Source organism: Salminus brasiliensis, chromosome 15 (assembly GCF_030463535.1).
Source record: "Salminus brasiliensis chromosome 15, fSalBra1.hap2, whole genome shotgun sequence".
Taxonomy (NCBI): Eukaryota; Metazoa; Chordata; class Actinopteri; order Characiformes; family Bryconidae; genus Salminus; species Salminus brasiliensis.
In genome coordinates this window covers 29,672,841-29,688,225 of record NC_132892.1, presented here as the reverse complement: position 1 = coordinate 29,688,225, position 15,385 = coordinate 29,672,841, and the positions used below count along the sequence as shown (strand labels likewise).

At 42.0% G+C, this 15,385-nt stretch overlaps 1 protein-coding gene across 1 annotated transcript in view; it reads right to left on the bottom strand.

Annotated features, from left to right (window-relative positions):
• Positions 1–15,385, bottom strand: part of akt3b (v-akt murine thymoma viral oncogene homolog 3b) — a 33,827-nt gene that overhangs the window by 5,136 nt on the left and 13,306 nt on the right. Inside the window, exons 3-14 of the mRNA XM_072656645.1 lie at positions 13,699–13,824; positions 10,152–10,263; positions 9,152–9,296; positions 8,349–8,480; positions 6,935–7,000; positions 6,718–6,786; positions 6,427–6,549; positions 4,913–5,041; positions 1,297–1,395; positions 904–1,019; positions 555–642; positions 286–388 (exon numbers count right to left, since the gene is read on the bottom strand). Coding sequence (XP_072512746.1) covers positions 286–388; positions 555–642; positions 904–1,019; positions 1,297–1,395; positions 4,913–5,041; positions 6,427–6,549; positions 6,718–6,786; positions 6,935–7,000; positions 8,349–8,480; positions 9,152–9,296; positions 10,152–10,263; positions 13,699–13,824 — 1,308 coding nt within the window. The remainder of the gene's footprint in view (positions 1–285; positions 389–554; positions 643–903; positions 1,020–1,296; positions 1,396–4,912; positions 5,042–6,426; positions 6,550–6,717; positions 6,787–6,934; positions 7,001–8,348; positions 8,481–9,151; positions 9,297–10,151; positions 10,264–13,698; positions 13,825–15,385) is intronic.

Genomic DNA, 15,385 nt, shown 5'->3' with positions numbered 1-15,385 from the left:
CGCTCAGAGAAAAGAGTCATCTACCCGCCCTAGAGAGAGCAAGGCCAATTTGCCGTGCGTTTTGGGTTGATTTGTTCTGCTGGAACCCAATTCCAAAATTTCAGAGAACACATTTCGTTCCACTGCTCCTCAGCTCAATGCTGGGGGGCTTCATACACCTCTAACCCACGTCTAGCATTAGACATTGTGCCTAATAGTGTAGGGGACCAGCAAGCTGTTGTGCACTGCTCGACATTCTGTTCCCATACAGTATATGAAAACAGATCAGATCAGATTTTAACTCACATTTCTCAGGAGGGGTGATTGTGATGGTCTGGGCTGTGAACTCCTCGTCAAAATACCGGGTGTCTGTCTCAGACGTTACCTGGGGCTTGAATGGAGGGACCAGCTAAAAGAAAGAAAGAAGACAGAGAGAGAGATTGTAAGAGAGGGGGAAGGAGAGAGAGAGAGGAAGACAGGTGTTGCACGCTTCTGTTTCCTAAGGTTTTAATAGCCGTTTCTATTATTTTGTCCTTATTATGCATCAAAGAAAAAGACCATGTTTAATCTAGCACCTTTTTGTCATACACGTCCTGCCAGTCCAGTCCAGAGAAGAAACTGTGTCTCATAATCTCCTTTGCATCATCTGGCCCTCCTCCCAACCTACACACACACACACGTACACACACGTACACACACGTACACACACGTACACACACGTACACACACGTACACACACGTACACACACGTACACACAGGGATGAACAAATGTGCTTCTCATTAGCAATTAATTTGCATTCACAAACAAGTCAATAATAACAGCAATTACATATCCCTGTGTGATGTCATTTCCTGTCACCTCATATTGAGTCCAAATTAAATAAATCTGATTCTCACTCTCTCAATAACTCACTCACACACACCTCTTGTTAGGGTCTTTGATGAGAAGGCCGGAAAGCAGAGACTTGGCGTCAGCAGAGAGGGTTCTGGGAAATTTTATTTCCTCCATAAGAATCAACTCAAACAGCTTCTCATGGTCCTGGAAATACAATCACACACTTCAGAACCAAAATACATAAACATACACACCTTAAAGTGTAATGCATACCCATGGCTTTGCTTTCCTAAAGCTTGTGGCAATGCCATCAACATACACACAAACACAAACACACAGACATATAGAACAGGAAGTATTTTCAGAATTATTACTAACCTATTTTTTCCTTTTTAGTCAAAAAACAAACAAAGAAAAGCCCACTACTCATGTGAAGAGTAAACAGAAAAGACATTCACATAAACGCCACATAAATTCATACCTGATTATAAAAGGGCAGCCGTCCACACATCATCTCATACATGACCACACCAAGCCCCCACCAGTCCACCGCTCGCCCATAATCATTATCTTCCAATACCTATAAAAATAATAAAACAATAATTAATACAATCACCTACATTATTACACTACCCTCAAATACCTCAGTAATAATCACCCACACTGGTACATCATTTTATGGTAAATAGTTGCATAACATTTCCCTGCCTGATCAATAAACAATAAAATCACGTTCATTACTACAGTAATCTATTACATCAATGCAGTAACTAAATCCTATAATGCCTGAGCAATAAAAAATACACTTACATTACATTGCTGGATTTTGCTTCAACATCTGCTCAATAATCAATACAATACAACAGTCACAGTAGTACATTATCATTTTACTTATTAGTGCATAATCCTATAATACCTGATCAATAATTAATAGACTTACATTAGAAGAGTATCCAATAATACCTGATCAATAATTAATAGACTTACATTAGAACATTATCCTATAATACCTGATCAATGATTAATATGAATACTTAAATGTGAATTGTCATATAATTATTTTAGCTGATCAACAATCAATACAACCCACGGCAACAGTAAATTATAAATTTATTTAAATTATACTACAGTACCTGATCAATTATCCTACTATTATTATACCTAATCAAAAATCAATACAACCTATTACATCAGTACCTGATCAACAATCAATACAGTCACCTAAATAAGTGAATTATCCTATAATGCCTAATCAATAATCAATACAAACACTTAAATTGGTGCATTATCCTAAAATTATTTTACCTGATCAACAATTCATACAACCTATTACATCAGTACATTATCATTTAGTACCTGATCAATAAACAATACAGCCAATCACATTGGTGCATCATCCTATAACACCTATTTAATCAATACAAACACTGACATTAGTGCATTACACGACAACACCTGAGCGGTTACATTATCCAGGACTGCTTAAATCATTATTTGTGGCATCATCATTCCACAATACCTGATCAATAATCAATACAATCACTTCCAATACTATTATCCAATACCTGACAAATATATCTCATATTAGTACATTATTGTTTCGCTGTAATCTGTTACATTAGCCTGGTCTGTTTAATCAATACTTGTGGTGTCACAATTCCCGATCAATAATTATTACAGTTAGTTATACAGAACCCAAGGCTGCCTGTCTGTATGATCAACAATCAATCCAACCCATTACTGCTTGCCAGACAGTCTTATCAACAATCAATCAATACAACCCATTACTGCATGTCTGATCAAAAATCAATCAATACAACCCATTAATGCCTGCCAGCCTGTCTGAGCAACAATCAATCAATACAACCCATAACTGTCTGCCAGCCTGTCTGATCATCAATCAATACAACCCATTACTGCTTGCCAGTCTGTCTGATCAACAATCAATAGGTACAACCCATTACTGCCTGTCTGTCTGATCAACAATCAATCAGTACAACCCATTACTGCCTGTCTGTCTGATCAACAATCAATCAGTACAACCCATTACTGCCTGTCTGTCTGATCAACAATCAATACGTACAACCCATTACTGCCTGTCTGTCTGATCAACAATCAATACGTACAACCCATTACTGCCTGTCTGTCTGATCAACAATCAATACGTAAAACCCATTACTGCCTGTCTGTCTGATCAACAATCAATACGTACAACCCATTACTGCCTGTCTTATCAACAATCAATCAATACAACCTCTTACTGCCTGTCTGTCTGATCAACAATCAATACGTACAACCCATTACTGCCTGTCTGTCTGATCAACAATCAATACGTACAACCCATCACTGCCTGTCTGATCAACAATCAATCAATACAACCCATCACTGCCTGTCTGATCAACAATCAATCAATACAACCTATTACTGCCTGTCTGTCTGATCAACAATCAATACGTACAACCCATTACTGCCTGTCTGTCTGATCAACAATCAATACGTATAACCCATTACTGCCTGTCTGTCTGATCAACAATCAATACGTACAACCCATTACTGCCTGTCTGTCTGATCAACAATCAATACGTACAACCCATTACTGCCTGTCTTATCAACAATCAATCAATACAACCCATCACTGCCGGTCTGATCAACAATCAATCAATACAACCTATTACTGCCTGTCTGTCTGATCAACAATCAATCCAACCCATTACTGCCTGTCTGTCTGATCAACAATCAATCAGTACAACCCATTACTGCCTGTCTGTCTGATCAACAATCAATCCAACCCATTATTGCCTGTCTGATCAACAATCAATCAATACAACCTATTCATGCCTGTCTGTCTGATCAACAATCAATCCAACCCATTACTGCCTGTCTGATCAACAATCAATCAGTACACCCCATTACTGCCTGTCTGTCTGATCAATAATCAATACGTACAACCTATTACTGCCTGTCTGTCTGATCAACAATCAATCCAACCCATTATTGCCTGTCTGATCAACAATCAATCAATACAACCTATTACTGCCTGTCTGTCTGATCAATAATCAATACGTACAACCCATTACTGCCTGTCTGTCTGATCAACAATCAATCCAACCCATTATTGCCTGTCTGATCAACAATCAATCAATACAACCTATTACTGCCTGTCTGTCTGATCAATAATCAATACAACCCATTACTGCCTGTCTGCCTGCCTGCACGTCTGCACGTCTGCCTGCCTGCCTGCCTGTCTGCCCGGATACAGGGATGGACAGTCTTTATCCAGTAAATTCAGATGTTCTCCACTCTGCTACAGAATTCCTGAAGCAGGCCGCAGGCCTCAGTAATCAGCACTGCTGTCCGTTTGCTTCACCTTCCTATGAGCTCATCACATTTCTAGTGAAAAATTCACTTCCACTGTAATGACGCACAAACGCTATGAATTGTTAATGATATTGACCGGCTTGCTGTCCTACATTTACTGCTGTGATGTAAGCACTGTGTGAGTCACTCACACACTCACACACCACAGTGAGCGGTTGTGGGTCTAAAATGACTACTGTGCTTCTGCTATTTGTGCAATGAAGTCATGTTATGATGACCTCATCCACAGAGACCTGACATAAAACAGGCAATTGGCTTTTTCCTCTGATTAGCTCTCGTATTTACTAACCAAGAACACACACCAGCCATGCATATACCTATACAGCAGCAGCACGCGCTGTACCACATTCCCACACCCGGTTTAATCCTGGAAATCCGTTCATTCTGTGCAAGAATGAGGGTTTAAAAAGTATTAAAAACAGCATGGTGTAGCAATTTTAACTTAAAACTGCAGCTTCAGAATCATGCTGATGCTCCACTGACTGCCCTTCCCTTCTCTGGGCCGGAGCTGGAGGAGACCTCTCTCCAGAGCTGCTGCGTGACTACCACCTCAGTCCACGTGCGTCTTTACCTTCAGATGCTGTTTCTGCATCTCTGGATTTCAGCTTGTCCAGAAATGCACGTGTACAGCTGTGCAGTGAGATCTGCGTTTACTGCAGTGGAGTAAAAACTGAATTGCACTCCTCACACATAGGGAGCAGCACATTGCAGTGTATTACCTCGGGTGCCAGATACTCTGGAGTTCCGCAAAACGTCTTCATAGTGGCGGCGTCAGTGATGCCCTCCTTACACAGGCCAAAATCAGTGATTTTAATGTGTCCATCTTTGTCCAGCATCAGGTTCTCCAGCTAAACGAACACACAGAATCACAGGATTTACATTGTGTACAGTTCTGTGATTTTACACAACAGTTAGAGTGGACGGAGCGTACCAGCAAAACAGTAGCGCCCAATTTTAAAAAAGGCTGTAACAAAGTGTATAGCACCCCCCCCATTCAGTGTTTGTACAAAAATAATTTATGAAGGAACTGGCAGAGTAAAGCACAATTACAAAATGTTACATTCTAATATGTTACAATAATAATTACATTTTGTAATAATAATAAAAAAGCACAATCCTCTCAGCTAGATAGTTACCATGCAGTACTGCGCTAAGGCAGTGTTAATAATAATAATAATACTAATAATAGTGAAAATGTTCCGGAATAAAATGTTGAAAGCGTTCCGGAATAACAGAACATTCTGGAGTCAAGTGCTGAATACAGCAGCGTTCCGGAATAACGGAACATTCTGGAGTCAAGTGTTGAATACAGCAGCGTTCCGGAATAACGGAACATTCATACTGGAGTCAAGGGCTGAATACAGCAGCGTTCCGGAATAACAGAACATTCTGGAGTCAAGTGCTGAATACAGCAGCGTTCCGGAATAACGGAACATTCTGGAGTCAAGTGCTGAATACAGCAGCGTTCCGGAATAACGGAACATTCTGGAGTCAAGTGCTGAATACAGCAGCGTTCCGGAATAACGGAACATTCATACTGGAGTCAAGGGCTGAATACAGCAGCGTTCCGGAATAACAGAACATTCTGGAGTCAAGTGCTGAATACAGCAGCGTTCCGGAATAACGGAACATTCATTCTGGAGTCAAGTGCTGAATACAGCAGCGTTCCGGAATAACAGAACATTCTGGAGTCAAGTGCTGAATACAGCAGCGTTCCGGAATAACGGAACATTCATTCTGGAGTCAAGTGCTGAATACAGCAGCGTTCCGGAATAACTGTTACGTCTGTGTTACAGAATAAGCAGTGGCAGTGAATAAAGCTGTTTTTTCTGAAATAAAGAAACGGTCCACAATAAAATAGTATTCTGGAATAAGACATCGCTACATCAGTGTTCCAGAATAAGGCAATATTCAGGAAAAGAATGGAGTTGTGGAATAAAATGGTGTTCTAGAATCTGTTCCAGAATAAAACAGCGTTTTAGAATAAGGTAACCTTCCAGGAACAGAATCCAGGATAAGGCAGCATTCCACAATAAAGCTCTGTCCTGCACTAAAGTGCTACACAGGTAGGTGAAAGCAGAGTCAGGAGTTTGTCGTTGCAGTCACGGCCGGATTGAGAACCGCTAAAGCAGCGACATTCCTGAAAGATGTCTTTCTTTCCTCGTCCAAACACGGAAACCTTCCTAAAACACGTGTTCCCACCTTCAGAATAAGAGAGTGTGTTTTTGTTTACCTTCAAATCACGGTAAACAATCTTAGCAGAGTGCAAGTAGTCCAGTGCAGAAACGATCTCGGCGCCATAGAAACGGGTCCGGTCTTCCGAAAACACACGCTCTCTCGACAAATGAAAAAACAGCTGTGGGGAAAAGGGGGGGGATAAATAAATTAGTAAACAAGTACAAAAATAAAGGAACATCAGACACAGCTCAGAGGTCAGTGTGGTTCTAGTGGGCTTGAGTGTTTACTCCACTTCAGAAGTTAGATTTTTTTTGTAGAACCAGAACAAAAGAGCAAGCCGGCCTACCTCACCCCCGTTGACGTACTCCATCACAAAACATAAACGATCCTTAGTTTGGAAGGAGTACTTCAGAGACTGTGGATGAGAGAAGAGGGAGGGGAGACGGGGGAGTTCAGGCGATGGAGGCATGCCCTTCACATTTTTCACATATCTCTCACGTGGGATTTGGGGGGATTTTTCTCAGTGTTTTGAAGAGGTGGGTGTTTTTAAAGAAGGTACTCACAGTTAAAAATGGATGCCTAGTGTTTTTCAATACCCTACTTTCGGTCAGAGTGTGGGCCACTTCATCCTGAAAAGGAAGGGCAGGAAGGAGAGGAGGGGAAGAAAGAAAGAGGATAATAAAGAAAGAATTAGGTTGAGAGAATCGCACACTGGGATTGGCTAAATGTACTCTTAACAATGTGAGACTGCTTTGGAACTGTATGTAAAAAGCTGCCCAGGCAGATGGAACAAATACCTGGGGTGGATTTTCACTTCCAGGACCTGAATTTTCCATCTCTAGATTATATAAAATACTAAATAACACTGACCTTCACAACAATCTGGCAGTATTTAGTAAAGTATTGATATCGGTCGATTTTGGTGGATGTATTCGTACCAGCCAGTTTTCAGCCCAAATACAGGGTATCGGTATTATCAGTAAAAAACAAAGTAATAATTTAGCCAATCCTGGGAGCTGCTCAGGTCATATAATCAACAATTCTGCGAGTTACTGTAGTGTTGTGCCAGGTCACAAGACACTAAGGTTCCTCGTGTAACCACTAGATGGCAATACACACCTCACTCATGGCTGCAGAAACCTATTAAAACCAGTATGGTAATACACAGCTAAGCTGAGGCAGTTGGAACAAAAACCTGGGGTGGAATTTTACTTTCCTGACATATTTTTTAACACCAACATTTTTTAATAAACTGGCAGTGATGCATGCATTTAGTGGATGCATCATGTTGACAGATTTTCTGCCCAAAAACGCAACCAGTTAAAAACGAAAATTTTATTTAGCTGATCCCAAGAGCTGCTCAGGTCATACGATCCATATTTTGTGAGTTGCTGTAGCGTTGCACAAGGTCACAAGATGCTGCAGTGCCCTATACAACCCCTAGACGGCAATACGGACCTCACTCACAGCTGCAGAAACCCATTAATGCCAGTGTTCGAGTGTTTAAAGTCACCAGTCTGGCATTTATTTACCATATCTGACTAAAATGCACATATTTGAAGATAATATATAGACACATACATGGCTGGGCAATATGACAATATTTTATCATATTGTGATACATACATATATTTGGAGTGAAGAATATTTTGAGTAAAGATCACAGTACTCAGTATGGAGTATGTTGGATAGCAGTATGCTGTAGGTTGGATAGCAGTTTTTAGAAATTTTACACTGTTGGTGCATTTTGTCTAAATATTGTGATATAATGTCCCAATGAAACACAGCAAAGCAGGGTTAGCATAGCTAGGTTGGGCTAGTAATGAAAATCTCCATTGAAAACTGCAGTGTAGTCCAGAACTAGGCTTTTTTCCCTGTCTGGGAAATCTGCCCCTAAACAGCCTTCATGTCAACGTTAGCTTCTCAGGTCCAGTGTTGGTCCGGATTTCAGCTCTGCTGGTGTGTTTGCTCTCTCACCTTGGCGATAATGACCTCCTTCTTCAGGATCTTCATTGCATAATAAGTTCCACTGGCCTTCTCCTTGACCAGAATCACCTTTCCGAATGTGCCTTTACCCAGAAGCTTCAGATAGTCAAAGTCATTCATTGTCTGAGAAGGAAACGGAAACACAGTCTTAATTCTTAGTCACAAGCTTAGCGACAGACTACATACTGAGCAATGATTGGACAAAAGCCTAGTTAAGAGATCTAACCAGACAATATGCTTTAGAGGACCCATTATGCAAAAACCTTGTTTCTCCATTTTTGCAGTTGTTTTTTATATAACAGACATGCTGGACTGCGTCAGAATAAGGAGGACATGAGGGAGACAGCAACTCACAAATCACTGCAAGAAGCCATTACAATGTTTAGTGTAGTTACAGTGCTACACACAGGCAATGCTAAACTACATGGCTCCTGGGAGCTGCTGCAGTGCTGCAAACTAGCCAATTAGGGCAGAGCTCCCCTCCCAACTCTGTAAAAGGAAAATCAGTGTGTTTTACTCTGAAGTAAAATAGCAGGGTGGCAAATAGGCATGTAAAACCACATCTGGACATTTTGCACCCCAACCAAAGTCATATAATGAATTTTTATATCAAATAACTTAATATAGTCAATAAATGCATTCCGTGGCACAATTAATACACATACTTACTCTAGCTCAAACTCACAAAATTCCATGATATAGTACTTAAGAACCTGCAAAAGCAGCTAAGACAATCCCGGATCCCGGGAAATTCCAGATATTTACCTAGAAAGTTTGAAAGACTGAAAGTTTACCTTTCGTTTATGGTGACTGATGGAGGTGTCCATCTCCTCCTCATTGACGATCTCGATCTGGGAGGTGGGGCTACACAGGATTCCTTCTTCTTCCTGTTTGGCCAGCTTGTCCGCTACCATCTGGATCGCCTCCACCCATTCGTCCCTGTCACCATAGCAAAAGATGTACTGTAAAGACCACGACCGAACGGTCAAGCGCCCCAAATCTAGATGCTTCACCTCCAGCATGTCTAAAGTGATTGAAAATGGAAGCATCAGCCCTTGTTTACACTTTACTCTCATAATTACAGATAACTTCATAGGTCCTAAAATAGAACCTTGTGGAATGCTGATGCTGATTGTTTCGTTGGCTGATCTGATGTCAGACGGAGTACAACACTGGCTCCAATGGGCTTCTTCAGGTGTGCATCTAGCAGTACAGGAGCCTCTTGAGAGCAGTAGTAACCCTTAACTTACAAATATGATCTGATTGGCTCTCAGGAACCACTAAATTAGAGACACATCAGCCGATCTCAGTATTTTTTTCTAAACATAAATAAATAAATAAATAAAATAAAATAAAATAAAATAAATCAGCCAGTGTTTTTGTATTTGTACAGCTAAATATTATTCCAGCCACATCGCCCTCAAGGTTTTCTGGAGGTCACTAAAATCGGCCAGAATGTCCTTGTCCAGAAACAGTCCATGGGATACACATTCTCAATCAGATTAATTAAGATTAAGACCCATGTAACCCATCTGTGAAAGTACACACAGAGTGAATAGGGCAGTGAAACCACACACCCGGAGAGGTTGGCAGCCACCTCAGCACCCAGGGAACAGCACCCAGGGAAAAATCCTCAGGGGCAACTTAGGCGTGAATGTCAGGCCTGGGAATCAAACAAGTGACCTTCTCTAGTTAGAGAAGCTGGAGAAGTTCAACATTGCAGGAGTGTGAGCTCAGCACCCCAGCCAGCCCCCTCTTTACAGGTCAGTCTTGTGTCTCTTTTCCTCAGCTCACCTTTCCTCAGGTGTGTCCACGTGAAAGGTGCGCTCGATCACAGTGGTCCACTGCAAACATCTGATGATGAAGGTGTTGGGCTTCGGCCTCTCCGTCTTCATCAACTGACACTCTGAGAGAGAGACAGAGAAAGAGAGAGAGAGCATTAAGATAAAGAGAAGTGAAGGATGTCCTCTTTTGCAGTGCAGGGCCGAACAGTTCTGAGTGCGGAGGGTAACCGTTTCGGACACGGGGGGCTTAATGCCACAGGGATCCGCTGATTGGCTCCATATATGCGTCACCTTTGTAGGTGCACTGTAGCACCGCTACCGCAGCGTTAGCACAGCCTTGCCACAAAGCTTGCCCAACATTTCGACCGCGGCATTACCATGGCCTGGCAACCCGGCTCATCCAGCATTGCTACCACAGCGTGAGTAAGGCCTGGCTGGCAAACACTTAAGAGCGAATGTCTATGATGTTGTGACTGTTTAACGTCTTTTAAGCCAGGACCACGGCTAAAGCTATCCGTTAGCATAGTGCTAACTGCATGCCAAAGTTGTCACAGACTCGCAAAAACATTCATTCATCTATAAGAATCGCCTCCTTGGCGTGGTTTAAGACGAGTGTGATTTATACATGCAGGTTGTACGATGCTAACAGATGATTTACAGGTGGAACAGTGCGGCATGGCTTTAGTAACCATTTGTCCCTGCGGTGGAAAAATGGCCTATTTGACTATGTGGCCTATGTGGCAGTTCCATCGTAGTTAAATGCTCTAAAACCCGTGACCTGCAGCCTGCTCAGGACCTCGAGGGCATGTCAGATCGCAGAATATTTGACAGTGGCATCACCATCATCACCATGGCAATGTACACATCTCCCGCATCAGTAGCAAGTACATCAGGAATGCTAGCTAACTGTGCAGACAAGGTCAGATCATGAGGTGTGTTTTTAGTTTTTTGCATGTTTTCATGACCCTGATTCATGTCTTCGCTGGATCTAATGAACAGAAAAAGTTTTAAAATATAAGTTTAAAGAAATAAAGATGAAAAGTTTGCTGTTCTCCAGCTTCTTACTGGGATTTTCCGTCCCCCCTTAAATGGTGCAGGACTTACAGGAGGCAGAATGGAACTAGAGGACTGAGATAATTACAGCATTATGCTGGAGAATAGCGTGATGGAGCACTGCCTGTTTACAGAAATCACCATGCTCTGAATTCAAAGGCAGAAATGTGATGCTGAGGTCATGTAACGAGATTCCAGAAGCATGAGCAAAAAAAAGGAAGCATCCACACCGTTTTAGCGAATAACGAGGGAAAGACAGATCACACAGGAGTGTAAGTTGACCAAAAAGAGCTTAAAGCTTGCTCTAGAGCACACTGAGTTTCACCCAGTGTCTCCTTCCAAACAGTCGATTATCAACAGGTTGATACATGGGGGGGCTTCATATGTTTCATAATTTTCACAGGACAGTCCCACCGAGGTGATGCCCTACCAGCTGTGGCTTTGGAATGACCAGCAGACTTATGCTGATGAACCACAGGTGCCGGGGGGGAGCAGGTAGGACAAACTAGTGGAATTATCCAGTGGAGCCGAGGTAGGTGATGTGAAGACACTGCTAACTCTGATTGGATCTCTGGGTGATCTGACTTCAGAAGGGCAAAATTTAGTCCCGCCTAACTTACTTCACATTTCCATTGAAAGCATTTAGCAGACGCTTTTCTCCAGAGCGACTTACTAAAGAGCTTCGCCGTTTACTCAGAAAATATCCTTAGCCAGTTTAAATCAGCCAGGATCCAAAAGACTCCTCTAAGCTTAGATGATACTAAATACAGTTCGTTCCACTGCTTCGGTGTAGGACAGAAAAAAGCCTGGCCGCTTGTCTTGGCAGGTCGAGCTGAGCCGTACTTGAAGCTGGAAATGCTCTTGGTACAGATCGGCTTTTGGCCATCGCAATTAAGTATGGAGGGGCTGGCTGGTCCAGTCTTGGCTTTGTAGGCCAGCGTCAGGGGTTTGAATCTGATGTGGGCAGCAGCTACAGGAAGCCAGTGAAGAGAGAACACAGCAGAGGAGGAGCTAAACATGGCTGAACCTAGAAATGTTGAAGATGACCCGTGCCGCTGCATTCTGGATCAATTGCAGAGGCTTGATTGTGCGCAAAGGAAGCTTGAATCCAACAGAGAACAGCTACAGAAAAAAAGCATTTGGAAAATCTCTCCATAGGAAAGACCAACACCATGGTTTCCTCTCCCAGTTCAGAGTAAATTTATCACAGCAACTATAGATAACAGTTAGAAGAGAATCCTGAAACAGTAGACAGGGGCTTTAAACCAGTCACCCGTCGAGACTGGACTCATGACTCATGTCGTTGAGAAAGTGAGGCAGCGTTTGAGTCAGTCTGCTCTGAGTAATATGGATCTGCACCAACAGAAAACTGAGTGGACCTTATTATCATGGCTGTGATGTTCTACTGCTCTCTTCAAAGAGGGAAAAAACAGCACTCTGCAAAGAACAGAACAGAATAGAACTGGAGAACTCTGCAGTTACAGTGATTTAAAGGAGGACTTTATTTAGACCCTTATCTAAACGTACTGCTTTTTCAGCGCCAAGCAGACATGTTACCTTGTACTCAGAAAAGAACAGACAAACTGCTGACTTGAAACCCAGTTATAATGGGAGGTAAAGGGTAGAAGCCTCACATACACCTAAAACATCACGATAAATCAACCATGCTTTCATTTCTTTAATCAAAGCAATATAATATATTTATTATTTTGGCAAATTAAAACAGTAAAAATAGTTTTTTAGGGGATCCAAGTGTCTCAGTGGTCAGATGCACTCACATTATAGCCAGGGGGTCACAAGTACAAATCCCGAAACATGCCACTTTGCCATCAGCAGGCAAACTGGTCGCGCTCTCCCCCTCTTAAACGACGTGGGACGGCACAGGCGTCTGTTAGCTGGTGTGTCAGAGTTGGTACCATGGCTTATCCTTCTAGTGTCGGAAGCATTGCTAGTGATGGGGGAGCTACGAAGGGGTGGGATATTTGGCAGAAGCAAAATTGGGAGAATTGGGAGTACCATTTTTCCTCACCAACAGACACAGGGAGAACAAACCAAACTCGTCACAGACAGAAACCAGAGCAAGAATTGAACCCACTACTTCTGGCGTACAGAATGTTCATTGGCACTCTCACTTTGACATTTGGCACTTCACTGCCAAATGCCAACCTACCAATCTCTATCCATCAGCTGCATCTGTAGCACACGACGGACTAGCATAGACAATCATTTCAACACATTTCCCCACTGAGAAAAGATCAGCAAACCCACAGACTCGAGACACAGCTTGAATAGAAGCTGAGGGGAAGGTGAAGCACAAGTCAACAGGTTTTCTGTTCAGAGAAATCCCTGTCCGCAGTAATCGATCACTAGCATAGACTCAGCAGAGAGATATTAGGGTGAAAAACAGTGAAGTGCCGCTGTAATAGTGAGTGTTAAACCGAGATGAACGTGTGAAAGAGAAAAACAAACCCAGTCAATAAAAAGACAGAAGATACAATACTCACTGGCCACAGAGAAGTTATTGAGGGGGTAGGCGAAGTCCGCATCCTGAGGCTTTTCTTTGTAGCCGATGAAGGAGCCATCCGTCTTTAAGAGGAAATAACGTGGTCTCCAGTTCTTTATGTACTCTCCTGGAGGGCAAAGAGAAACAGAGGCATCATCAGACGTATGTTCTATCTAGTGATTCTTAGCATATTTCCCTGGAGGAAAGCGTATCCTATATATCAGTGAACAGTAAACTGAAAGCAATGCTTTTGGATTTGTGATTTAATTTGATTTTTGAACAGAAATTTTCAATATTACTGTGCAACACTAGTACTGATGACATTGGTTGTATATAAAAAGATGCTTCACCTAAACTGTATCTACTCTTATGTAATATACTGCTATAGAACATGCTGAATACAAAATAACATACAATACAAATATAAACATATGTGATAAAATGTGATGTCTTGTTATTACAATGCGTTAAAATACAAAATGATATAGAAATTGATACAATGACCAAATGCAAACCGATAAAGTATGATAGAACAAGCTACAATAGAAAAGCATAATGCTGAACACCAAAACACAAACCAGTAAGAAACGTCCAAACGCACCAAAACACAAACCAGTAAGAAACATCCAAACACACTAAAACACAAACCAGTAAGAAACATCCAAACGCACCAAAACACAAACCAGTAAGAAACGTCCAAACGCACCAAAACACAAACCAGTAAGAAACGTCCAAACGCACCAAAACACAAACCAGTAAGAAACGTCCGAACGCACCAAAACACAAACCAGTAAGAAACATCCAAACGCACCAAAACACAAACCAGTAAGAAACGTCCGAACGCACCAAAACACAAACCAGTAAGAAACGTCCGAACACCAAAACACAAACCAGTAAGAAACGTCCGAACGCACCAAAACACAAACCAGTAAGAAACATCCAAACGCACCAAAACACAAACCAGTAAGAAACGTCCGAACGCACCAAAACACAAACCAGTAAGAAACATCCAAACGCACCAAAACACAAACCAGTAAGAAACGTCCGAACGCACCAAAACACAAACCAGTAAGAAACGTCCGAACACCAAAACACAAACCAGTAAGAAACGTCCAAACGCACCAAAACACAAACCAGTAAGAAACATCCAAACGCACCAAAACACAAACCAGTAAGAAACGTCCGAACGCACCAAAACACAAACCAGTAAGAAACGTCCGAACACCAAAACACAAACCAGTAAGAAACGTCCAAACGCACCAAAACACAAACCAGTAAGAAACGTCCGAACGCACCAAAACACAAACCAGTAAGAAACATCCAAACGCACCAAAACACAAACCAGTAAGAAACGTCCGAACGCACCAAAACACAAACCAGTAAGAAACGTCCGAACACCAAAACACAAACCAGTAAGAAACGTCCAAACGCACCAAAACACAAACCAGTAAGAAACGTCCGAACACCAAAACACAAACCAGTAAGAAACGTCCGAACACCAAAACACAAACCAGTAAGAAACGTCCGAACACCAAAACACAAACCAGTAAGAAACGTCCGAACACCAAAACACAAACCAGTAAGAAACGTCCGAACGCACCAAAACACAAACCAGTAAGAAACGTCCGAACGCACCAAAACACAAACCAGTAAGAAACGTCCGAACGCACCAAAACACAAACCAGTAA